Source organism: Pogoniulus pusillus, chromosome 5 (genome assembly GCF_015220805.1).
Source record: "Pogoniulus pusillus isolate bPogPus1 chromosome 5, bPogPus1.pri, whole genome shotgun sequence".
Lineage (NCBI taxonomy): Eukaryota > Metazoa > Chordata > Aves > Piciformes > Lybiidae > Pogoniulus > Pogoniulus pusillus.
In genome coordinates this window covers 48,056,224-48,080,518 of record NC_087268.1, presented here as the reverse complement: position 1 = coordinate 48,080,518, position 24,295 = coordinate 48,056,224, and the positions used below count along the sequence as shown (strand labels likewise).

At 44.1% G+C, this 24,295-nt stretch overlaps 1 protein-coding gene and 1 long non-coding RNA gene across 3 annotated transcripts in view; one reads left to right on the top strand and one right to left on the bottom strand.

Moving 5' to 3' along the window:
* SLAIN1 (SLAIN motif family member 1) overlaps positions 1 to 24,295 on the top strand; it is a 52,725-nt gene that overhangs the window by 26,758 nt on the left and 1,672 nt on the right. The window contains exons 3-7 of one of the 2 annotated variants that reach the window (XM_064143926.1): positions 5,536 to 5,685; positions 7,573 to 7,722; positions 10,272 to 10,610; positions 18,502 to 18,657; positions 21,015 to 21,315. In XM_064143926.1, the coding sequence (XP_063999996.1) occupies positions 5,536 to 5,685; positions 7,573 to 7,722; positions 10,272 to 10,610; positions 18,502 to 18,657; positions 21,015 to 21,315 (1,096 nt within the window). The remainder of the gene's footprint in view (positions 1 to 5,535; positions 5,686 to 7,572; positions 7,723 to 10,271; positions 10,611 to 18,501; positions 18,658 to 21,014; positions 21,316 to 24,295) is intronic. The other variant, XM_064143925.1, reaches the window with a different exon arrangement.
* Positions 8,717 to 24,295, bottom strand: part of LOC135175593 (uncharacterized) — an 82,466-nt gene continuing 66,887 nt past the window's right edge. Inside the window, exons 4-5 of the long non-coding RNA XR_010302402.1 lie at positions 10,187 to 10,333; positions 8,717 to 9,416 (exon numbers count right to left, since the gene is read on the bottom strand). This is a non-coding gene — a long non-coding RNA (uncharacterized LOC135175593). The remainder of the gene's footprint in view (positions 9,417 to 10,186; positions 10,334 to 24,295) is intronic.

Genomic DNA, 24,295 nt, shown 5'->3' with positions numbered 1-24,295 from the left:
CTCACCGAAGTGATACCTCGAGTTGGTTTAGACATGTTCTTATCTATAAGGAGAGGGTTTTGAAGTCCCTTGTAGCACGCTGAATTTCTCCAGTGGTTAACAAAGTACTTCTGTTTCCCATGAAGCACTGTGCAGTTTAGTCCTGAGAGAGACACTCCGCTTCTAAGCGTGGCTGCTGTGCCACCGTGCGTGTGCGCAGTGCGTAAGGCAAGTGGTTTGGGTTTCCTGCTCTAAAGAAAGTATGTCAGCAGGAGGGTGCTGTGTGTCCAAGACTTGTAGTTTTGAACTTGCTAGATTGTAAGTATCTTTTCAATGCTGGCTGAAAGAGTTTTTCTCTGGTTATAATTAGTACCCACATTGAAGTGTCTGCATATATGCAATTTAATTTATTTTTAGCTTCAATTTTTAAAAGTATTTTTAGCTCTACCCTGAAGGCCTATATAAAACTTAAGCTAACTGACTGGATAAACAAGCTAGAGCATGCTTTATATAGTTTAGTGTGGTTAGTTAGTAGTGCAACACGCTTATTTATTACTTTATTGTTTTCTATCTTTAGAGCAAAGAAATGTTTTTCATTTGTGTTGCTCAAAGTGAAATGGAGTTCCTGTTTTGGCAGCTGAGTTCACTCAGTTTTCCTAGTAGAGTTATGAGAATGGAAGATGTTTAAAATGTGCGTGTACTTCTTTTTAATTTTTGGAAATCCTGATATCCTTGGACAGTATTAATGTCCTAAGTATGTCTGGTCAGGTATAAGACCTGCACTTGATCTGTCCCTGTTTACATCCATGTAACTGCACCAAATTAAACCAGCACAGTCTGTGGGGTTTTACCTTGTGTCCAGGTTTATGAACATTCCCATTAATTTGAGTAGCAAATGTTGTCTTCACTTTGAAGTCTTGTACCTCATGGAACTTAAATTAGAAATTGCTTTTGGTAAAGGAAGTGCTTTAGGTGTGCTTTGGCTTTGCAGGGCTTTATTGCTTTGGGACTGTGTAGCTCTCTAGTTTTTCAGGCTTTCATGTGACATTTTCCATTAGTTTTTACCAAATGCTGAATATCTGTGTTTATGTAGTTCCTCTCACTTCTCTGTGTGAGTGACTGGGATCATCTGTTTTAGCATTTTGTTATCTCCAGGGAAGTTAGAAAAATAAGGTCTTAATTTTTAAACATTTGGTCGTGTGAATAAATATTTTAAAGTTACGAACTTGTTGCTGATGTTGTTATTTTAAAAAAGTCTTTGGTTGCTTTTGTATTCATTTGGAGAAATCCTTTTGCTGGAATAGACACTGTGTAGTGCAGTACATTATCGGTGGCCTAGTTACCAAGAATTGGTCACAACCAAGGAAATCATCCCCAAGAGCTGGGTGCTTCCAATCTAACCGTAGGCTTTGATGACTGGAATAATTTGTGCTTACTGTAGTATGGAATATTAGTTCCAACAAGTTCATGCCTCAAGAAGTCAGGTTGTTACTGGGTTTAACTCGTTGACATCAGTAAAGCAAATGTGGGGGTTTCTGGCATCTTTTCTCTCAATAGTTCTTTAGGTGCCCCTTTCCTTTCCATGGCTGATTCTTTGGCTTCAGTACACCTTCAGTGCAACGTACTGGGATCAGTACGTTTCTATTCAGCTGCAGAGCTTAGAGACTTCCTTTGTCTTTAAAGGGCAGCTGAGTTTCTTATTTCATCTGGGCCTTTAAGGAAGAGCAACAGATTTTGTGAAATTCAGAGTTTTAGGGCCAGGCATTTGAACTTAAAGGTCTCGACAGCATTGTCTCATCTCTGAGTTGTGTTTCATTGTGCTAACCATGGCAGTCTCAAATCAGCAAATCGCCCCCCTCAGGTGACTGTGCGTAGCATAGTACTGGGACGTTACACGGTTTGCATTAATTTGCCTGTTTTCCCAGATGCCTGTAGCACCTGCTTCTAAATGTTTCTGGCATTAGCACAAGGTTTCAGTAAGTCTGACTTTGGCAATTTTGTTGCTTTAGTAGAAATACTCAATATGCATGTTGACAGTTTCACTTGAAACCCAGTGAAAATGGTTTCCTGTGGTTCATTCTAAGCATTGGAGTCCGTTGATTAGTTAGAAAGTGTCAGTCCTTTGTTGATACTTAAACACTGTACAGTTTTATTTTAGACATGATAGCAAAACTTCTAGAATTCAGGGCATTTTACCTTGGCATATCTGAAGATTTAGTATGCAGAGAGACCAGTGTAAACAGTTTCTGAGCTTCTTCGTTCATCTCTCCTTGAGAACACACACTGTTTGAAAGAAGAGTCTGAGATCTGTTTTGCCATAAATACTAATTATATTCTGTGTGCCAGTTCCTGCTTTCACAGTTGTGATAACTGCTGCTTTGTGCTCAGTGGGCCAGCTCAGAGTGGTTATTGTAGAGGATAATGAATGATGGGGTTTTGTGCTGTGTAGTTGACCACATCTGGGAGTGAGAAAACACTGGCAGCTAATTGGCATGGCCATTGGTCAGGCAGCTACAAAACAGGGTCTTGTGTTAGGCAGAAAAACAAAGTGGCAAGGAACTCTCATCCTTTGCTCCTTATTGGCATTTCTAGTGAAAATGGCAGACCTCAACTGCTGGTATGGTACTGAGATCTACTCTACCACATGCATTTCTTTCAGTGAATGCTGCAAAGGATTTTGCAGTTATTAAATCCTTATGATATAATCTCATCTCTAGCAATTTGTGTTAATTAGTCATTAATGGAGTTGTATCCATCTGCCTTTGCTCCCCTCTTTGTCCTGGAGCACTTGCGTGCTTGACTTTTGAACTGATGATGTTAGTGAGTGTTAAAGACAGACAGCCCTGCTGGGAAGTTGGTGCCGAGCAATTTCCTAGAACTGGTGCTGATGCTGCTCTTAGTTAGGACTCAGACCTTTTTGTTTCTTTAAGCTTGAGGGAAATGGAATCATGAGAAGTAAGCAAATTGCAATAATTCCGTAATGAGGGCACAGCAAAGATCACAGTAGTGTAGCTTCCTCCCACAGAGTTTGAGCCTTGAGAAGTACTCCCATTCCCCAGCACCCTGCTTTGTGCCAGTGCTGGAACCAGACAGTTGCCTTCACTCCAAGCTTAGTAGCACTGATGGGAAGGGTAGAAAAGGCTGCTCATTCTTCACAAACGCAGTGGTACCTTTGAGCAGGTCAGAGCAAGAGGAATAGAAGGGAAATAGCATCTTTGAACTGATGACAGACAGTACTCCAAACATTGCAAAGATAGGATTGACAGCAAGATAACAACACTTCTGTGCAGTTTCTGTGCCTGCTCGGTGTTCATGTTAGCGAGAAGGAAGAATAAAGTCTGTTTGTTGTGCTTAGCCATTTTGACAGCAGTGAGGTTTTAAAATGGAGAGAGCCTGCATATTATTTGAGTGTCCTGGAGTGTTGCGATGCATCAAGGTTTCCAAAAAGCCGGTATGTGTTAAGTAGCCATGTGATGGAGAATAGCTTTTGAGGGCTCCTGAGCCTTTCTAGTTTTGAAAACTGGTTAGTGGCATCTGACACCTCAAAGTACACCTGCCAAGGATCAAGGTTATGCCATCAGTGTTTAAGTTAGGTGTAGGTATGATCATAGCCTCCTACCTTATGTCACTGTACACAGCATCTATGGGGACAAAGTAGATTCTATCACAAATAAACATCCCACACTAGTATTTGTTTATCTGTACAACCTTTCCCCAAGGATCAGTACTGGGCCCAGTCCTGTTCAATATCTTTATTGATGATCTGGACGAGGGCATTGAGTCCAGCATCAGTGAGTTTGCAGATGACACCAAGCTAGGAGCAGGTGTTGATCTGTTGGAAGGTAGGAGAGCCCTGCACAGGGACCTGGACAGGCTGGATGGGTGGGCAGAGGCAATGGGACGAGATTTAACAAGGCCAAGTGCAGGGTTCTGCACTTTGGCCACAACAACCCCAAGCAGCGCTATAGGCTGGGAACTGAGTGGCTGGAGAGCAGCCAGGAGGAAAGGGACCTGGGGGTACTGATAGATAGTAAGCTGAAGATGAGGCAGCAGTGTGCCCAGGTGGCCAAGAGAGCCAATGGCATCCTGGGCTGCATCAGGAACAGTGTGGCCAGTAGGACAAGGGAGGTTATTCTTCCCCTGTACTCAGCACTGGTCAGGCCACACCTTGAGTACTGTGTCCAGTTCTGGGTCCCTCAATTCAAGAAAGATGTTGAGGTGCTGGAACATGTCCAGAGAAGGGCAACAAAGCTGGTGAGGGGCCTGGAGCACAAATCCTATGAGGAGAGGTTGAGGGAGCTGGGGTTGTTTAGCCTGGAGAAGAGGAGGCTCAGGGGTGATCTTATTACTGTCTACAACTACCTGAAGGGGCATTGTAGCCAGGTGGGGGGTAGCCTCTTCTCCCAGGCAACCAGCAATAGAACAAGGGGACACAGTCTCAAGTTGTGCCAGGGTAGGTATAGGCTGGATATTAGGAAGAAGTTCTTCACAGAGAGAGTGATTTCCCATTGGAATGGGCTGCCCAGGGAGGTGGTGGAGGCACCGTCCCTGGGGGTCTTCAAGAAAAGACTGGATGAGGCACTTAGTGCCATGGTCTGGTTGATTGGGCAGGGCTGGGTGCTAGGTTGGACTGGCTGATCTTGGAGGTCTCTTCCAACCTGGTTGATTCTATGATTCTTTGCTTATATGTTTCTCAAATTTTGCCTTTTCCTTCTTCTTAGAACAACTTGATATCTAATATTAATTTTCTGAAGAGCATGTGGATATCTTGTATTTGAATTTTTAAACTCATGTTAAAAAATAGGCATGCCAAAGGACAGTTGTGCTCATGTTTTACTGATTGAGCTAAGAAAACGTAAGTTAAGCCTTTAGATGTTTTGCCTGCTCTGAGCAGCCAGATTCTTCTCTTTCAATCTTTCTGCAAGCAATACGTAGAAAAAGAAGTGGTCTGTTCTGTTATTTGGTTGATTCTCCAAAAGCAGTGGTGGTGGGGGGGGAAATCATGCTTATGTAATCAGGAATTTGATGCTGTAAAAAGAGAAGGGAAAATATGGAGGCTTAAAAGCTTGCTTTGGGATTACAGTTGTTTTTAGCACTCAGTGGTTAAGCATCTTTTAGTGCAGTGCTTCTGAACTCCCATAACTGATAATTTGACTGCTGAATCAATTGTGTGCTGATTGATTGCCATGAGCAATTCCTTGAGGAGCACTATGAATTTCATTTGTGTTTCTCTAGTAAGTGTTGTGGGCTTTACTGTTATTTTGTGTGCTGGCACCCAGTGCTGCGTGTGATGACTATATGCCCAAATGCTGTATACATCGAAAATGGGGAACAAGATATATTTGCTAGAAAAGTTTCTGAAGCACACTTCCAAATGCAGAAGGCAGAGCTGACCCTCTGTTTTGTTGCTGAACTTTGACTGTTGTTTTGCTTTTGCCATAAGTAAAAAATCTATTATGAACAGATTAAGATGAGATTATTGACTGTCTGGCAGCACTACTCTATTTATAACTACAAATCTTTTTTTTCCCCCCTCCTCCCCTGCATCTGTAACAGCTAGCCGATGGCGGAACCTCTTCTCTACACCTGTCTCCTTGGCTTTTCCCTATAGTCCTGTTGCAAGACTCACCCCATATACCAATGGCTTTAATAGTCCCAGCTTCTCTAAAACCTCCAGTAAAGCAATACTAACACCTGAACGGACAGGTAATGCTTATCTTTTTATTGATTTCAGCACTTACAGAATTGCTTCATTTAATCTGACCTGGCTAGCATTTACCAGCAGTACACACTCTTCAGGTGGTGCAGAGACTCTTGTCCAGGGGGAGATGATTTTTAATTACCTACATCTGGTCAAATGACAGGCAATATAGGCTATCTTCTGTAGTATACAGCATGTTATAGGGAAGTGATGCTGGTAAACAGAGCCTGTTTCTCAGTAATAGGGTACCTGAGCGCATCGTTGCAACTGTGTCCCCAGATTTGTCTGCCCTTTACTGCTCATTTGAGCCCCATAGTACCCGTTCCCTTATGTCCACAGAAACATTTGTGCAGCTGTGTAATGAAGTTGCAGGGAGAGGTTCTATGTGATAGAAATAGCTGGCAGAATCACATCTGTTTTCAAACTATTATTGTTGCTAGTATCCAAGATGTATTTTATGTTTGCCACTGTTGGGACACAGGAGTTTTAGGAAAGACACAAACTTTCTGTGGGCTGTAAATTGCAGAGTTACGTTTTTCCTTCTTCACTACAGGTGTCGGGAGTCTATTTGTATCTGTGACTTTCCTTAAGCTGCAGTGGCAGTGGAGAAAATAATCTTCTGGGGAAGAGGCATCAACATTTTATTGCTGGCAGGAGCAGGCATAGTCTAAGGAAGTTAGCATCACTGTCACACTGATCTGTGCACAGTTTTCTTCACAACGCGTGAAGTCAGTGCAGAAAGCCCTATTAGGGATATGGGCACTGAAGATGAGATACAGCTCCAGACTGAATGCCTGGCATAGGTGTCTGTGTGAGCGAGGTGTCTAAGCTCCCTTTTTCAATGGGATGTAGTGTAGTCCTTAACTGAGGGCATCTATTGCTACTTTAGCTACCCAAAGGTATCTTGTCTAGCTTCCCACTGCTGCTCTGAAACAGCATAGCTGTTACTACCTCTTTAAAGCCTTAGGACCACTGCAACATGCAGATTTAAAAAAGAGAAGATGTTTATGCCTTACAATCCTTTCAAAGCAAAGTAATCCCCTCTGTGTTCTTCTCTGTTGGAGATACTGTTAAAGAGCAGCTGAATTTAGGAGGAACTTCAGGTGGCTGTTTTGAGCAGTGCTAAAGGATGCAGACATGTCCATGGTACAAGCGCAGCTGATGACCTGTAATCGGAGTGGGTTTTGCCCTGCAGGCTGTGGACCTGTGGTGGCCTAGAGGATATTAGAAAATTATTCACTGTTTTATTTGAAGAATTTTTCTTTAAAATCAGGCCACAGCAACAAATTGCAGTTTAGTTTATTTTTCATATCCTACAAGGAAAATTTGGCATCCAGAGCTCTTTCCAAAAGGTGGCTCTGTGAAGGAGACAACGCTTTCCCCAGTTTTGCATGACGCTTGGCCTTAATTGCTACTGTCACTGATTTGTATGGAGATTATACATCATTTAAGGAAACAAACCAGTAAAATTTAGGTAAATGGCTCTGATATAGAATCTGAATACTGGCAGAAGTTGATGACCAGAGCTAATGACTTACTTTTCAGAAATGAGGAGGGAGAGTCACAGTCCCTTAGGGAGGATTCAGACACAGATGTGTTTAGACTACACTAACCGATCGGTGCAGTATCAGAACTTCCTTGGGTAAATTATTCATTGTCTAGTCTACGTGATGCTATTTTGGGAACAAGCAGAGGAATTCATGATCCATTGGTACACTTACTACTTCTCACAAAGCCCTCTGCTGTTTGTCAGTGGACTGCACTATGCTTCTGAAAGATTTTGTCTGTTGTGCAGGACCTGTTTTAAGCTACTGTAACGTGCAGGGCAGGCAGTTGTGAATTAAAGATGGCCAGGCATATTCATGGACTAAAGGTTATGTTTTCTTACATAGGTTATGTTTCTAGAAGTTCCCCTTTGAGCCCACAGTCATCCATAGACAGTGAACTGAGCACCTCAGAGCTGGAGGATGATTCCATCTCCATGGGATACAAACTGCAGGACCTCACCGACGTCCAAATCATGGCTCGGCTACAGGAGGAGAGTGCGTGCCTTGCTTTTTCTTTTTGCCAAACAGACTGAGGAACAAACTGCTTCACTCTGCTTTCAGTCACATGGATCTTTCTTAGTCTTGCACAGAGAGGGTGAACATATTGTTTGGTTCAGCTAAATGGTACTGGATCTTTCAAAACTTGATGCTTCTATTTATAGAATCGTAGAATCAGTCAGGGCTGGAAGGGACCACAAGGATCATGTAGTTTCAACCCCCCTGCCATAGGCAGGGACACCCTACCCTAGAGCAGGCTGCCCACAGCCTCAGCCAGCCTGGCCTTAAACAGCTCCAGCCATGGGGCCTCAACCACCTCCCTGGGCAACCCAGTCCAGAGTCTCACCACTCTCATGGTGAAGAACTTCCTCCTCACGTCCACTCTGAATCTCCCCACCTCCAGCTTTGCTCCATTCTCCCTAGTCCTGTCACTCCCTAAAGTGAGGGTCCCTCCCCAGTATTTTCATAGGCCCCCTTCAGCTACTGGAAGGCCACAATAAGGTCACTTGGGAACCTCCTTTTCTCCAGACCTAACAGCCCCAACTCTTTCAGTCTGTCCTCACAGGAGAGGTGCTTCATTTTCCAGAATCCCACCTGGTAGCTCCATATCCATTGAGCACATTTAGCCTTAGATTATTTACAATGTGTTACCACATTAATTGTTAGTGGTTATTGGTTTGTTGGGTTTGTTTTTCTGTGGAGGGAAGATGCTGAAGTATTTTTCTCATACTTGTATTTCATGAGGACGGTTGAAACCGCTCTTGTGAATTTCTTTGCCTCCAGTTTGATTTTATTAATTGTCAGAGGAATTTTGAAATTAATCACCCTTTAAATCATGAATCGAGGCATATAAATTTACCATTTTGGTTTAAGACTAGTGATCACACAAAAATGTAAACCCAAAAGCTTGTTTGGCTTGTCAGGAGTTGTTGGAAAATGCCTTTATTCATAATTAAAGGACATTCGACTTAGAAGTCTTTGTCATGACCTATTAGTGCCATGTGAGACATCAAGGAGGAAAATATGAGATGAAACCCAAGAGCAATTCAGAAATGAGGACAGAGGAGAAAATGCCAAGTAACATGCTGGTCAATAAAATACAGTTAAAATATAGGGAGGAAATCAGAGCTACACTCTGGCTGCAGCAACCAGGCTGAGCAGGCTGGAGCGATGCTCTTGTTAGCAGTCGAGCCCACCCAGGTGTCTAGTGTCCCTTGTTACCTTCAGCAAATAAGTTAGCTAATGTGAGACTTTACATGATAGCTAATCATGTAAAGCTTTACATGGTAGCTAATGAGTAGCACAGCTGGCAAATACATAGAGTCACAGCTTGGAAAATCTCTGCTATTATGTGAAAGTTATAAATAAACTTGTGACTGTCAAAGGATTGCACTGCTGAAGTGGCAGCTGCACTCATCTCCTTCAGATTGAGATTTAAAAGAAGACTTCAGACTTAGCTCTTTAAGGAATCAGGTCACTGGTAAACTGCAAGGAAAAACACTGTTTTTCTTCTAATCTGTGCCAGGTGTAGTGGTTGTATCTCGTCCTCGTAGTAGCAGCTGGTGCAGGACGTTTGAGCACGTGATGGTTGTTGCCCACTTAATCCCGCGGAGAATGGCAGTAGGATACGTGCATGTAGGCACACTCTCTTCACAGCCACCAAGGCAGGGGGGAAGCATATTAAGAAGTTGCTATGATGAAGAAAAGACATCTGTCAAAGCTGAGGGCTTTTGGTAAATCTGGGAAAGTTGTTATCTGCAGCTATTACTGGTGGAGTTACTCAGGTCTTGGAAATGCAGTCTGCATCTCCTTTTCCCCTGGCTACTGTGCCACAGGAAAAGATTGGGGGGAAGTAGAAGGGATATATGTGTTACCCTCTGACTTCCCTGTAGGAAACATGCTCTTCTAGGGCAGGGCTAGCAGTGGGGTGGTTTTCAAAACCTGACGTCCTGAGAATGGACTGGTGGGATGTGAACCTGCCTAAAACACAGCTGCATTACCACTAAGCTTTGTCCACGAGACGGACCAGTTGCTAGTAGGAACTAGATCTGGTTCAGGAAGGTTGGAGAGACAGAGTATTTACATGGGTTACAAGCTTAGGAAATATCATCCTCAGCACGGTGATTGCATGAATATGAAGTTGGAAAACTAACAGAGTGTGACTTTAGTAGTGTTTAAAAGTTAATACTTATGTAGCATTTCTGTTGTCAGAAAAATAGGTGTCTCCTGAAGACATTCAGCTTTTGTCAAGAGAGGCATCTGAGACCTCTCAGGGGTGCTGCATTTTGGAAATGCCTGTATTGCTTAAATACTTTTTATTAAAAAGGGATCTCAAGGGAAATGATTCAGGCTTAGATACCCAAAAGGTAGATACTGAAAACTAGATCAGATGCATCCTGCTTCAGATCTTCAGCCTAGTGACATTGTAAATCCATTTCTTGCTGTAAAATTGTCTACTTACCTGTGTATTTTTCAAGATTAAGTACATGTTAAGAGTTAATCATCACTTATCAGGAGCTGAATCATCCTCTTCTTGGAATTTACAGGCCTTAGGCAAGATTATGCTTCGACTTCAGTATCCGTGTCAAGGCACAGCTCAAGCGTCTCTCTGCACACAGGAAAGAAAGGGACATGCAGTGACCAGGAGTATGATCGCTACAGTCTGGAGGATGAGGAAGAGTTCGACCACCTCCCACCTCCACAGCCACGCCTGACTCGCTGCTCACCTTTCCAGAGAGGGATTCCTCACTCACAGACTTTCTCCAGTATCCGGGACTGCAGGAGGAGCCCTACCTCCCCGCAATTCCCTTCGAGTTCCTACCAGCAGCCCTACTACTCCCCTCAAGCCCAGACTCCGGAGCAGCAACCAAGTCGCAGTAACGGAGGTGGGTTGCATGCTGTTCTGAGAAGTGGTCTCTTCTCCATGCAAAGTACAGAGCCATTTCAAAGGTCCAGTTGTGTCGAGAGTGTTCGGTGTGTGGTAACTAGGCCAGACTGTCAATTGCAACAGGCAGTTTAAGTGTGTGTGTCTAAAATATGGTATGCTACAGTTAAGTGATTTGCTACAAAATGTAATCTGTGACCTGGCTGTGAAGGTTGTGGCTTTAGTCTGTTGTAAAGTGCTGCATAGGATGACTGCAGGGAGGAAGGAAGATACAAAGAAAGAGCAGCAGCTGGTGAGAACTGGTCTGATTTTTGAGTTTGGCCTATGCATATCCATCATAGATACAGTGACATGCAAAATAGGGGCTTAAGATTTTCACTCCCTTTTGTAGTCCTGACTTTGCCGTTAATGTGGCTATGCTGTGAATCTGTGATGAGTGCTTGTGGTGGGGATCAGCATGCTGCTCCTGCTCCAGGTCTGGTGGGGTAGACTGTTAAAGTAGTGGGAGAGTACATTGCTCTCCAGCTGTTCTGAGCTATTGGTGAGTTTCACACTGCATTTGAGATATATTCCAGAGTTTCTGGAGGAGCTGGTGCTTGGTGCTTGCTCCAGACTTAAGTTTCCCTCCATTGTTACTCTTACCTTCCTTTCATTCCATATTATGATCACAATTTTGTTTCTCCTACTGCATCTTTCTTTCCTATTCCCTCAGTCTTTTCCCCAGGCTCATTCAAAACAGTCAGTTTTAAGTCCAGGTCATGAGTGTGACATTACAGGTTATAGCTCACCCTTGGGCAAGAAAATAAATGTGTTGTTCAAAACAACACAAAGTTACTATTTATAGGGCATTACAGGTATGGATGTTGCTTTCCTGGCAAACACAGTACGACAGCTTGATGTCAAAAGCACTTACATTTAAAGACAGACATGGTATGGGAGTGTAATTGACCAGGGGTAGTATATAAACCAGGCTGATATTTAAGAGAAGACAGAGGGATGTGGGCATTTGTTGGTACAACGTATGTGCCACATTCATCTAAAAACTGGTTTTGTTGCTGGTGAGGTGCAAGAATGGGACAGTACTTGATGGCAGGCTTGCAGGAATGTCAGGAAGATAAAAAAGGAAGGTAATGGGTCATTTATTTATTCAGGAGTAGGGGAAAGTGGTGATGCTGTGATCATTTTATATGGCCCGCAAATGCTTGTTGCAGTGACTTATTTTTTATGTTCCATGTCAGTGGAATTTAAGCATTGAAATTCCCAGGTGGGAATCTGAGAAACTGCTCACGAGGGCACTGAAGATACTAGACTCCTAGTTGATTAACTAAAAAGCATAGAGGTGAAAAAAGACCAATTTAGCACTTAGTTGCCTTTTATTCTCAACAACTTTGAAGTGTTGGATAATCTATTTAGTGTTGCTCAGGTGTGGAACATCAGTACAAATATGCTGAAGATCTGATAAACTGGAAAACTCCAGTAATTCTTTGAAGACTCTAGTACTGGTGCCTGATGAGGAGTGCCTACATGCAGATGCTGAGATGTGGGTATCCACATGCGCAGGAAGAGACCAGTTCAGCCACTCATGTCTGATCTCTCACTATTGCTGATGATCTGCTTGTTCTCTATCCACAGGACACATCCACATAGAATAGAATCATAGAATCAACCAGCTTGGAAGAGACCTCCAAGCTCATCCAGCCCAGCCTAGCACCCAGCCCTGTCCAGTCAACCAGACCATGGCACCGAGTGCCTCATCCAGTCTTTTCTTGAACACCTCCAGGGACAGTGACTCCACCGCTTCCCTGGGCAGCCCATTCCAATGCCAATCACCCTCTCTGCCAACAGCTTCCTCCTAACATCCAGCCTAGACCTCCCCCACCGCAACTTGAGACTGTGTCCCCTTGCTCTGCTGCTGCTTGCCTGGCAGAAGAGCCCAACCCCACCTGGCTACAGCCTCCCTTCAGGTAGCTGCTGACAGCAATGAGCTCTGCCCTGAGCCTCCTCTTCTGCAGGCTGCACACCCCCAGCTCCCTCAGCCTCTCCTCATAGGGTTTGTGTTCTGGGCCCCTCACCAGCTTTGTCGCCCTTCTCTGGACACCTTCCAGCACTTCAACATCTCTCTTGAATTGAGGGGCCACATTTTAGGTAGCAGAGGGATTGTTCGGGGCTTCTGGCAACCTAGCAATCTTCTGCCTGTACTTGGAGTGAGAGTACTCCAAGGTGTTTTCCAGCTGTGTTTGAGGCCATAATTTTGATCTGACACATTGTTCTTGCCAGTGTGTTGTAGCAAAGTGCTGCCCCTGCTGTGGTTTTGATGCTCTGCTCGGATTTAAATTGCAGCGCATCTATTTTAAAACAAGATGCCATACTGCTGTTTTTAATACTGCAAAATCTAGCCCCCACACTCAGACCCAGGACTCTTTCTCTAACAGAGATGTGGAAAAAGGTTGGTTCTTAGTGGTTTACTGGCTCACAGTGTGTTTTCTGCTCATGACCTTTCTTGTTCAGCAAGGGAGAACTCACTGTAGGAAATTGTTGCAGACTTCATTACAGGAGGACAAACCCTTACTTTGTCCCCTGTGAAGTTATACTGAAAATAGTGGTCAGTGGGGAGAAGTCATGGCAGGATAATGAAAAAAACCTCTAATTTGCTGTAGCTCTCTGTGGTGGGAGATGTATGACTGTGAAGCCAGGATGAGATGAAGTAATAATTCTGAATAAAATGGAAATGTTCAACATTAGCAAATGTAGATATTGACAGTCATGACAAGTGGTGTCTCATGCTGCACTGGAACACTTCTTTTAGTTCTTCATCTGTGTTTGTGGTTTTGGACACAGATATCTTTGTTGTATCAACTGACAATTCCACAGACCTTTAACTAGACCCTGGTTATTTGGGGTGTCATAAGTACTATAACCATAGCACACGTAACACAAGTACTGAAATCAGGTACTCGAAGATGAAGAAGATCAATGGATCCATTAACAGGGAACAGCTACATAATACAGAATGCAGTATTTAAGGCAGAAAAGTACAGATACTTTCCTCCTGTTTTTTCCCTGATGTTTTTGTGCACACAGCAGAGGTAAGGCAGGCTGGCATTTGCGGGGTTTGTGTAGAGGATTTAAACGTGTCTGAGATCACTAAAATGGTGATACAGATTTCCCCGAGACACTAATAGTTATTGCTCATTGTATCCCATTTCTTAATGATAGTGCACTTCTGGTGAGGCTCCTGTGTCCTCTGTTCAAACAAGAAACTGACAGCACTTGCAGAGAGTAACAATGAATGGCTAAATGTGTGCTAAGACACTTCATTTAGAGGCAGCTTAAGCCATCCTCCCCAGGAAAGCCTCTCTGGATGAGATGGTTTGGTTGAGAGAAGATGCTGCTTATCAAGAATCACTACAGAACTCAATCTGGCAGCCCACCTAGAGCATGCCTCTTCTGGAGCAGCTTTGCTCTGACATCAAGGTCTGTGTGCATGCTACATGGACATTCATCTGCAGCTGATAGTAGTACTAGGTCAGGGAAGGGGAAAAACAAAGTGATGGAATGAGGGTGGCACCAGTAGTGCTGGGACTAGAAGACAGATGCTGCCTCTTTTGGTGTCCTGCCAGAAAGAAGCTCAGCTGCTGATCTTCAGAGAAGAAGCAGCACTGGGGGAAGAACTTCCTGGACAAAAAAAAAATCATAACTGAAGCAGCTGGGTAAGAGACAAACTGCTGACTTTACCACGATCTTGTGGAGTGCTTGACAAAACAAGGGACGCTTTTGCCTTTACCAGTAGTGAGTGTGCTGCGTGCTTCGGGGCAGTCTATTCTTGAGTGTTTTCAGCTGGGGGCAGCAGACCCTCTGTTTCCCCGTTTCCAGTTTCTCCTGTGCTGTAGGCAACAAGCACTCTTGCACAGATGCCACGCAGGGGAGAAATCTGTAAACATGCAGTAGGCGATTCTGGTGGTGCACCGTTTTGCTGCAGATACACGAAACAAGGGCAGCCAGCATACGCCTCTGAGAGAACACTCCTAAAGTGACAAACTTACATCTCAGAGAAGGCTGTGGAAGGTGAACATGCATTTGTGATGCTCCATATGGCTGCACCCTACTTAACAGCAGCTTCGGTTTAGCCTAGATTGTATTCAAGACTTGGTAGTGGGTCACAAAAACTATGGATGCTGTAGAAGACACAGGTCTTTTGGAGCTCCTCAGCAGCGTTGATATCTGCATCCTCCTTGCAGAATGAACTGCAATCAACTGATGACTGTTTTAGGCTTGCCACTGAACTAGATTAGTGTAGAAGAGATAGCAGAAACTGTAGCAGATTTCAGCATTTATCATAAAAAAGACTATTTGGGAAAATTACTTGAGGATACATCCCAGCTCTGCTTTTTCACCTCTCTCCTAATGCTCCCATCAGTGTTAGGAGAGCACAGACCTCCAGAAGGGGAAGGTTTGCTGCTAGCAGCTTGGAAAAATGGTTTTGTTTTCTTCTTGTGTATTTCCAGTAAGCTCATGCCTAGTCACGTCTCAGTATCCTGAAGTAATGCTAACGTCACATAACACCTACCTTCTGCTTCCATAGATCAGTCTCATAAGAGTTAGCATTTCATTTACAAACAAAACATCTGTAAGACTCTTTCCACTGCTCTTAGGAAGGCAACAGGTGACAGAACTTCAAGAAAGACATTAAGGAAGATCTGTCTTCCAAGGAGCTGACAGCTGCAAAATGCCATCAAGACAAACGCTTCTGGATTTTCTCCAAACACAGAACTGACTTGCTGTTCTCCTGAGTTTTCTGGGCCACTTATCTCAGCAGAGACAAGGACCCATCGAAGTAACACAGATGCTTGATGGATGAGAGTTTACAGGTGCAGCAGGAATCTGCTGCCTCAGGACTGAATGAATGAGCAGCACAGCAGACTGCTGGAAGAAGGGACTAGGGAATAGAAGATAAAAAATGCAGCTTCTCATGATGTGAGGGAAATCCAAGCCAGTTCTGTACTTGTTTTTTTCCTGCCACTGGACAATAAAATGCACTGATCATGCCTGAGTGACTGATGCAGCCCCTAAGTGGCAGAGCATGTACAGTCCAAGAAATTCAGCTTTTACATCATGATAAGTGGATAGTAGTAGAAAAGCTATTTTCTGCAATGTCGTCTTCTCTACCACCAGCCTGCTGCTTAAATCTTTTTTGCCAAGTGATGTTTTTGATTTGGGGTTTCAGAACCTAGGATTTTGAAGGGCATGCAGGATCTCCAAAGTTAACAATCGCTACAGACATCCCATATTCTGGGTCAAGCACTGCATCACAGAAAGACAGTTTTCTTTTCAGTTTGCCAAATCATGAGTGTTTCAGATGATAGGAGCATGCAGTAGCTGTGTGGATGCCATTGTCTGCATCCTTGGGAGAGTTTTGGAAGCCTGGTAACTGTTTTACCAGTGATACTCTGAAGCACAGTGATTGCCCCTTTGCTAATGTTCATTGCTGTACTGATTACAGTTTCAGCCTGCGACTGTCAGTGGTGAGCCACTGAAGTACAACACCCCTTAAGTCTTTGATGGAGGATTACTCTTAAATTGGCTCTTTATCAGGATTTGGCTGTACTCTTTCTTTCCCATAATTCAAACCCTGCATATCTTTTCCCTGCACTGAATTCCTCTCTTTCTTACCTCTCAAGCCCACTGATTACAAAAATATGAAAATGTAGTGTATTTAATTCACAAGATTATTTATTTCCTAGTCAGCAGAGTATTTTTTTGATGTCAGACCATCTATGGTAGCTGAAAGTCAACCTGAGTTGACATGAAAGAGAAGAAGGTCTCATCATTTCAGGACTAGTGTGCATGGTTCGGTGTCAAGGGCAGGTAGGCACTAGCAACTGGAACTTAGAACATGAAGATGTTAGAAATATTGGACCTTTGAAGTACAAGGATGGTTTGACTACTTGCAGGATTCTGTACCAGTTCTTACCATTGGCTCTAGCCATAAAAGAGCATCTGGAGCTGGAGCCTTGCTGTGGCCAGGTTTGCTGAAGCACAGGCATCACACATAGTGAAGTTACTTCAGTGGCAACTAATACCTTGTACAGATAGAACTCTACTGCCACTTCTTATTACACGCCAGTTATTAGCAGCTTTAAGGATTAGAGGAGCTCACGATGGTCCTAAATAGGTTATTATTTATGTGGACTGCCAAACAGGGATTCCTAAGTCTGTTCAGTGTTTCTGTGGACTGAACTTAGCTTGTGTGAGCTAGGAGGTCAACCTAAGTCAGCAGTTCCAAGCTGTGTGTGATATGTTGTTCCCGTGCATGAATCCAGAATGTCAGTCCTGAAATGCCCTGCTTGCTGTTGGAGAGAGCAGTCGTAGCACTCTGTTAGAAGACAAGCACACCCTTGCTTTCTGTTGCAGTGTAAGGACTGGAGGCAGGCTTCTGCCAGGTGCTGGAACCTATGGCAGGTGTGGGAGCTGGTGCCCCCCATGCTGTCTGCAGTACCAGCTGAAACATAGCCACCTCAGCAAGGCTTAGTCTTTGTGCTCCTGAACCTGGCCAAGAGGCCTGCACTAGTGGTGTTATTGATGTCAGATTAATGAATATCCTCCCGTGGTGTTTCATTGAAGTCTGTCATGTCACGGGAGGCAGTTCAGACCAAATTGTTCAGTGAGTGCCTGCCTGCCACTGCCAGACTCTTCTGCTTATACAGGACTTCATATTATAAAGATTTGAGGGCAAGTGTTGGGAGGACAGACCCAGGCTCTTCTCAGTGATGTCCAGTTGCACAAGGGACGGCAGACGCAAACTGGACCATAGGAGCTTTCAGGTGAACATTAGGAAGAGCTTTTTCACGGTGAGGCTGACAGAGCACTGGAGCAAGCTGTCCTGAGAGTTTGTGAAGTCTCCTTCTCTGCAGACATGCGAAACTCACCTGGCTATATTCCAGTGTGATCTACTCTAGGTGATGCTGTTGTGGCAGGAGGGTTGGACTAGATGATCTGTTGAGGTCCCTTCCAACCCCTAACATTCTGTGACCATGTCATCTCCCCCTGGCCCTGCTGCAGAACAGACTGAAAGAGCTTCACATTAGATTGCCTAATACTGTTGTGGCTGGGAGGTTTTCTTGAGATATCAGACTTGTTTGGGGCTTCTTTCTCCAAATCAATTAACGTGAGTGGAGTTGCAGACATCTTCTGACCTCTTAGTTGCCTTAGCTGTTGAAGCTTACCCAGAAATACCAGGGGCATTTGCAGGTTCATTTCTGAAAATGCTCACCAAACAGGCGCCAGAAACGAGGCAGGAGGGGGAACCAACAGATAAAAATCCTAATGTCAACCCAGGGCTCTTGGTGACTGATCAGCAGGTTTGTGATGTGACCACCTGCAGAAACTTAAGATGCTAAATAAGCATAGGCACTGAATGTAATGTTTTTGCATGTCACTGGCACCTGAAAGCAAGACTTTAGTCAGCATGGATTCATCTCAGCAGTCCTTAGACATCCACAGCGTAGATACCCTCGTCTGTCACTGCAGCCTTGCTTTGTATTCACTGCAAAGGAGCAGACACATTTAGGGCATGATTCATCTGACCTACTTTACACATTTGTGTGAAGCTCATCCTTATTGTGATACTTCAGTGATTAACTCCTTTTGATTCTGAAACTGCACTACCTGTTGGTGTCTTTAAAAGTATTTGTGAATAATCATGCTGTTGCTGTTGTCAGCAGAGTTTGACCGGTGGGTGTCTGTGGCACACTGGTGTTCGTCCTACAGAGCAAGGCCTTCCTTTGTCTGGAAATAATCTGTTTTCTTTCTGATTTTCTGCAGAAATTAGGCAGAGGCTGCTCGTGCTTGCTGCAAATTCTCACCTGACTGTGGATGTTCTTCTCTTGCTTCAGATAAACTTCGAAGAAGCATGCCTAACCTCACTCGGATGCCGAGTACCCCCAGCAATCCTGGCTTTGCTAGTTCTCCGGTCACCGTGAGGAGCAGTCAGAGCTTTGATTCCAGTTTGCACGGAGCGAGTAATGGGATTTCGAGGATGCAGTCATGTAGTAAGTACCTGTGCTCCTCGGCTGCACGCGAAAAACGCATGTCCTGTCACTGATCCACTGCCGCCTGACAAACTGAAAGCAGACTGTCTTCCCAGGTTTTGATACAGCTCAGGATCTTCAGAGATTCTGTTTCGGAAAGCAAACTCTGCAAGCCTTGTTATGCAGTCCTGAGAGTTTCATCCCCTTTGTTTGGTTTTGTTTTCTTTGCTTACTCATTCTAATTAATCACAATAATTAGTAGTAGTGGTGTAGTAGAAGCACCAAGAATGCAATCGATTCGCACAAGCTTACACTTCTGGTTTTGATATTGAAGCTGAAAACTGCTTTTCTTGGAAGTTCATGCAGTGCTGTTTTTACAGCACACAATGTAAATAATATCTTAAAATACACAGCCTCTCTGCTACTGCTGCTTTCTACAGAGCATGTGCGAGAAAGAAGGTCATGTGCTCACGCAGGCCTGCAACCAACTGGAGGAATTAAAATGACTCTAATTGGTTTAATTGAGGTGACTTCTTGGTGGAGAGATGAAAGAAGTATTGATTCAGTGAATGTTGAATTAGTAATTAGAACATGAACAAGAGCAGATCAAAATCCAGACCTGTCTTTCACAGCACAGCGCTTGAGGTAGTCTGAGAGAGAATGGAAAAAGTCAATCTCTTTGGACACAGGCAGGAGAAAGGATTTAACTTGAGCCTCCCACGTCCTGTCAGATTGGAGAGGGAGAAGTTAGCAAAGCCTTTTTCTGTGGGTGCTTTCTCTCAAATTTAAGCAGAATTTACAAATATCTTAAGAACTGTTCAGTTACATCTTATTGGGAAGACGGGCTTGACTGTTGGACTTAGTTTGCTTTATTTCTGTCCTGTTTGAAGAGAAGAATGGAAGTAGTTGTTGGGGTTCCCAGCTGAGTTTTCAGTGCGGTAGCACATTTAGAGTTACCTTTAGCTAACTGCTTCAGAAATATGTATTTGGTTATGTGTAGGTGTACCTATGCACAGATGTGTGTGCAAAGTGTGTTCTTCCTCAAATAACCTTTGGAAAGCATTTCTAACAAGCGGCCATGCTGGGATATTTCAGGATCTGTGTTACAAGAGTCCCACAGAAACATATTGCCAGTATTATTTAATGGAGTCATACATCTATTTTCTTCTCTGTCTTTAGATGATCTTAAGATGGAATTTCTCAAAGACTTGACAAAGAATTGGGCTGTATGTGGTGTATTAATTTACATGCTTCAGGCTTTTGACAGTTTGTTTGATATGTGGCCTCTGAAACAGATGCGTGGCTGATGTACACCAGAGGGCAGGATTGTGTCGGAAAATACATACATATATATACACACAAAGCTTCTGGAACCCTTAGCCTTGCTTTTGAGTGATACTTTACATAACATCACCCTCGGAATATGTTGTTAAATGTAAGAGTTTTTAATACACTTTGGTCACAACAGCCCCAAGCAGCGCTGCAGACAGCAGTGCAGGCTGGGGACAGAGTGGCTGGAGAGCAGCTAGGCAGAGAGGGACCTGGAGGTGCTGGTAGAGAGTAGCTGAAAATGAGGCATCAGTGTGCCCAGGTGGGCAAGAGTGCCAATGGCATCCTGGCCTGGCTCAGGAGCAGAGTGGCCAGCAGGACAAGGGAGGTTCTTCTGCCCCTATACTCAGCACTGCTCAGGCCACCCCTTGAGTGCTGTGTCCAGTTCTGGGCTCCTCAATTCAAGAGAGATGTTGAGGTGCTGGAAGGTGTCCAGAGAAGGGCAACGAAGCTGTTGAGGGGCCTGGAGCACAGCCCTGTGAGGAGAGGCTGAGGGAGCTGGAGGTGTGCAGCCTGCAGAAGAGGAGGCTCAGGGCAGAGCTCATTGCTGTCTGCAGCTACCTGGAGGGAGGCTGTAGCCAGGTGGGGTTGGTCTCTTCTGCCAGGCAAGCAGCAACAGAAGAAGGGGACACAGTCTCAAGTGCTGTAACACAGTGTTCCTTAGACAAGATGTGGTTATTCCAAACAGCCTTACAAAAACCTAAATGATCTAGCAGTAACTAATTTATACCTTCAGCAGTCTTTCCTGTTTAAAGATGTAATTGCATAGGTGGAATTAATGTGCTTGTAATAGCTAATGAAGCCTTTTTAAGGAGAGAAAGAGGTATGAATATGAGGTGGGATTTTTGTTCAGGATATGGATGGAACAGGGTATTTTGGTTCAGATGCGGTATTGGATCCAAAGGGGTTTTCTGCAGTTGATAATCAGCAAGTAAAGTTTATGATGATGTATTTATCCCTATTCAGTTTTGTGCAGAAATGAGCATTACTACCTTGCCACATCTGTTGCATACTGACCTTGTTACTTCCTTTTCTGCCACTCTTTACAGTTCCATCACCAGGACAACTTCAACACAGGGTTCACAGTGTGGGACATTTTCCTGTGTCTGTCAGACAGCCTCTCAAAGCTACTGCCTATGTAAGCCCAACAGTGCAAGGTAGTAGTAGTAATAGTAGTAACAGCAACATTCCAGTGTCCAACAACTTGCAGTTATATTCTAACACTGGGATTCCGATGCCAAACAAGACTGCCAGTCAAGGGATTGTAGGACGCAGTGCTCTTCCAAGACCATCGCTGGCCATCAATGGGAGTAGCATACCCAGAAGTAAAATTGCACAGCCAGTTCGAAGGTAAGAGTTAAACAGGCCTTACTCCATAGCTTGGGCTTGGATTGTGGGTTGGCTGTTTCTCTTTTGAGTATGAAACTGAGAAGTGTTTCTAGCTCCTTATGTGGTAACTGAAAGGGTGAAGAGTGCTTTCCTGAAATACTGTTGGGAGTTCGTAGTAAACTAATACTGACAGAATATAATCACATATAAATAAGAACAGTTTGCCACCTAGCAGTTAAGTACTCAAAAGGAAATCTGTATCATTGGCATAGGTGACTTGCTACCTTCTAGATTTGTGCCAGCTGCTATTTCTACACCACGGGATAAGCAAATCTTAGAGCACTCAAGTGGAGCTGCATCCGTGTTGTACACAGCTCTAGACTGTAAAGATGGAATTTGTGGCATTACAGCATGGTGAGGGATGGAACAGTGAGAGACCATAGGCAAGCAGGGACTCCTGGGGTATCACATGCTTGCAGTGAGCTATACTTCCATTGTGTCCCCAGACAGGCTTTTTGTTTCAGGGCAAGCAGTAACATAACCTTGAGGAAAGAGATACTGCTTTAATCACTGTATCACAGCTGTGTATTCAGTGATTAGTAGGCAGCGAGGTTTCTCAGAGGAAGCTTGACCAACTTGTGCCAGCTCCTCTGGTTCTTCCCATTGCACGCCTCCCTTCTCTTCCGAGGGCCTGCTGCACGACCTTCTGGCTCCCTCTTGAATGAGCTGTTGCTGTTCAGGTCTTGCTATTTTTGTTCCTTTCACTAGGTACTGGCTAAATCTAGAGTAAGTTCAATTGCTGACATTCTCTTTTCGGTTGAGTCACTCGGGGATTACACCAGTGTGACTGACAATGGATTTTGATGCACTGCAGTGAAACTTTGATAAAGAGCCACCAGGTTTCCTCTTTGATGAAGACTGTGCCATGAGATTTCTGCTTTAACCTCCTTTGTGCTCTGCTGGAACTCTCAGAGTTCTTTAGAGTAGAGAATTTTCTTTCTTTTCTCTTTCTCTCTTCCACTTCGTGTTCTTCTGCAGGGCTCTTCAGTTTTTCATAGCAACATGTGAGAAAGGCTTTCTGGGCTGCGAGGACCAGTCCCTTGCTGTTTTGTAACTTTTCACCCAACAGACAATGTTAAAGAAAAACAAAATTAAGAGGTTTCAGTGGGAGGGGCAGACACTGGACTCTCAACATTGTTTTTATTAGGAGCTGACTGAAATCAGTAATAAAACGATTTATAGTCCAGCAAACCGAGGCTCCGCTCTTCTTGCTTTCAGTTGTACCTTAACAGCATCATATGTTGCCATAGGGCCAGATCAGTTCTCCTTGCAGAGGAATGGTCTTTGCACTGTGGGAATAACAAGTTCGTAGCACTCTTAACAGCACAGGCAGACTGGAGCTCAGCCTGCACTTCCTTTAAGACCCTGGTTTCATTTCCGTTTTTCCTGTGGCAAACAAGGGCAGTTTCAGTTCACATGAAATTCTGATGGGCAGGCTTCAGCCAGCATTCCTGGATTTGCTGGCTGCTGTTTGGTTACTGTGATCATTTCTAAGAATGGTATTTTCCATTATCACTCTAAGAGTCTAACTTCTGTTAGACCGAAAACTAAAGTACTTTATTGACTGCTCTTCTTTTTGCTGTCAAAGATTCATGCATCCACAAGCAGTGTAAAGAAATTGTAACAGCACAGTCCATCTATTCTTAGGGTCACAAGTGAGACAGTACCATTTTTTGTTCCTACTGAATGGATTCAATCTCCAGTTCCAAGCTCAGGGCATCTTGCAGACCTCTACCTTCCAGTCTTCCAGGTCCTATCCTTGCACAATGTGAGGGGCAGCAGAGGCAGCTTCCTGTGGTGCAAGGTTGGCTGGGAGCTGAGTGGAACAGCCAGGCTGCCCTACAGTACCCAGCGAAGGGCAACACTGATGCTAACCAGGGTAAGCTAAGAGTCCCAGTCTCCAGACAAGTCCACAAGGCAGGTCACAGCTAAAGCCAGGAAGTCAATCTGCAGCTTTGGGTGTGGATCCTCTCAGGTAGCAAGCACAGGTATAACAGCAGCATGAACATAACTTTGGAACCAGAGTGGGAGGTTTCTGGTTCTTGCTGCAATCCAGCTGGTAGTAGAAAGCAGAAAGGGCCAACAGACCCTCCAAAGCTCCTTACCTCAAACCGTGTAGAATTGTGGTGGCAAATTGTGCTTGTTTGAAGCTGTTTTCAACACTTGCATCTTCCTGTTCACTGTCCTGTAGCAGCGACTCACTGCTGGTCGCATAGTTATTTTCAGCTTAGCTATTTTTTACTTTAGCCAACTCCATTCTTTTCTTCAAGACTGTTATACCTACTTTCCTCTTTCATTCTGGAAAGAAAAAAAACTAAAGCAGCAGCTGAGGACAGCAGCAAAGGCAGGTTGTTCCACGTTCAAGTAACTGTCTTTATATCAAGTAATAAGTGAGCCTTCAACAAAGTGGAGTTGCACAAAAGCAGCTTGACTGAACCCAAGTTGAAGCAACTTTTTTTTACTTCAGTGCAATGTTTTTGCCAGTAAAAAAGCAGTTGTAAAGTTGTAACAGGAAAGTGAAAAACTGCTCTGGTGACTTACTGACTCTGCCTGCCTTACAACATATCTCTGCCTTTTCCCTGCGGGGTCGTTTGGAAGAGAGAAGAGGCATCAGTAACTCACAGAAAAGAACAGAGAAATGTGAGAGTAAGTCTTGAGGCCTTGTTTTATAAGAGACATTTCACTGAACTCTAATGCTTTGTTCTCAGCCAGTTCTGGTGTAACTGAAATACAGTTGCAGCAAATGAGATGAGAGCCTGCCCTGTCACCCCTGAGTTGGCACTCGCATCCAGTTGGGTGGTCGATTTTACCTTTTTTAATCTAATTTGAAACAGTTACCTGAGTAGTAGCAGGAGGGTTTGGAAGATGCTCAACAAGCATTTTATAGTAAATCTGCCCTGGCCAGTGAGAGATGCAGTCCTGGTGTGAGTGTGGGCACCCA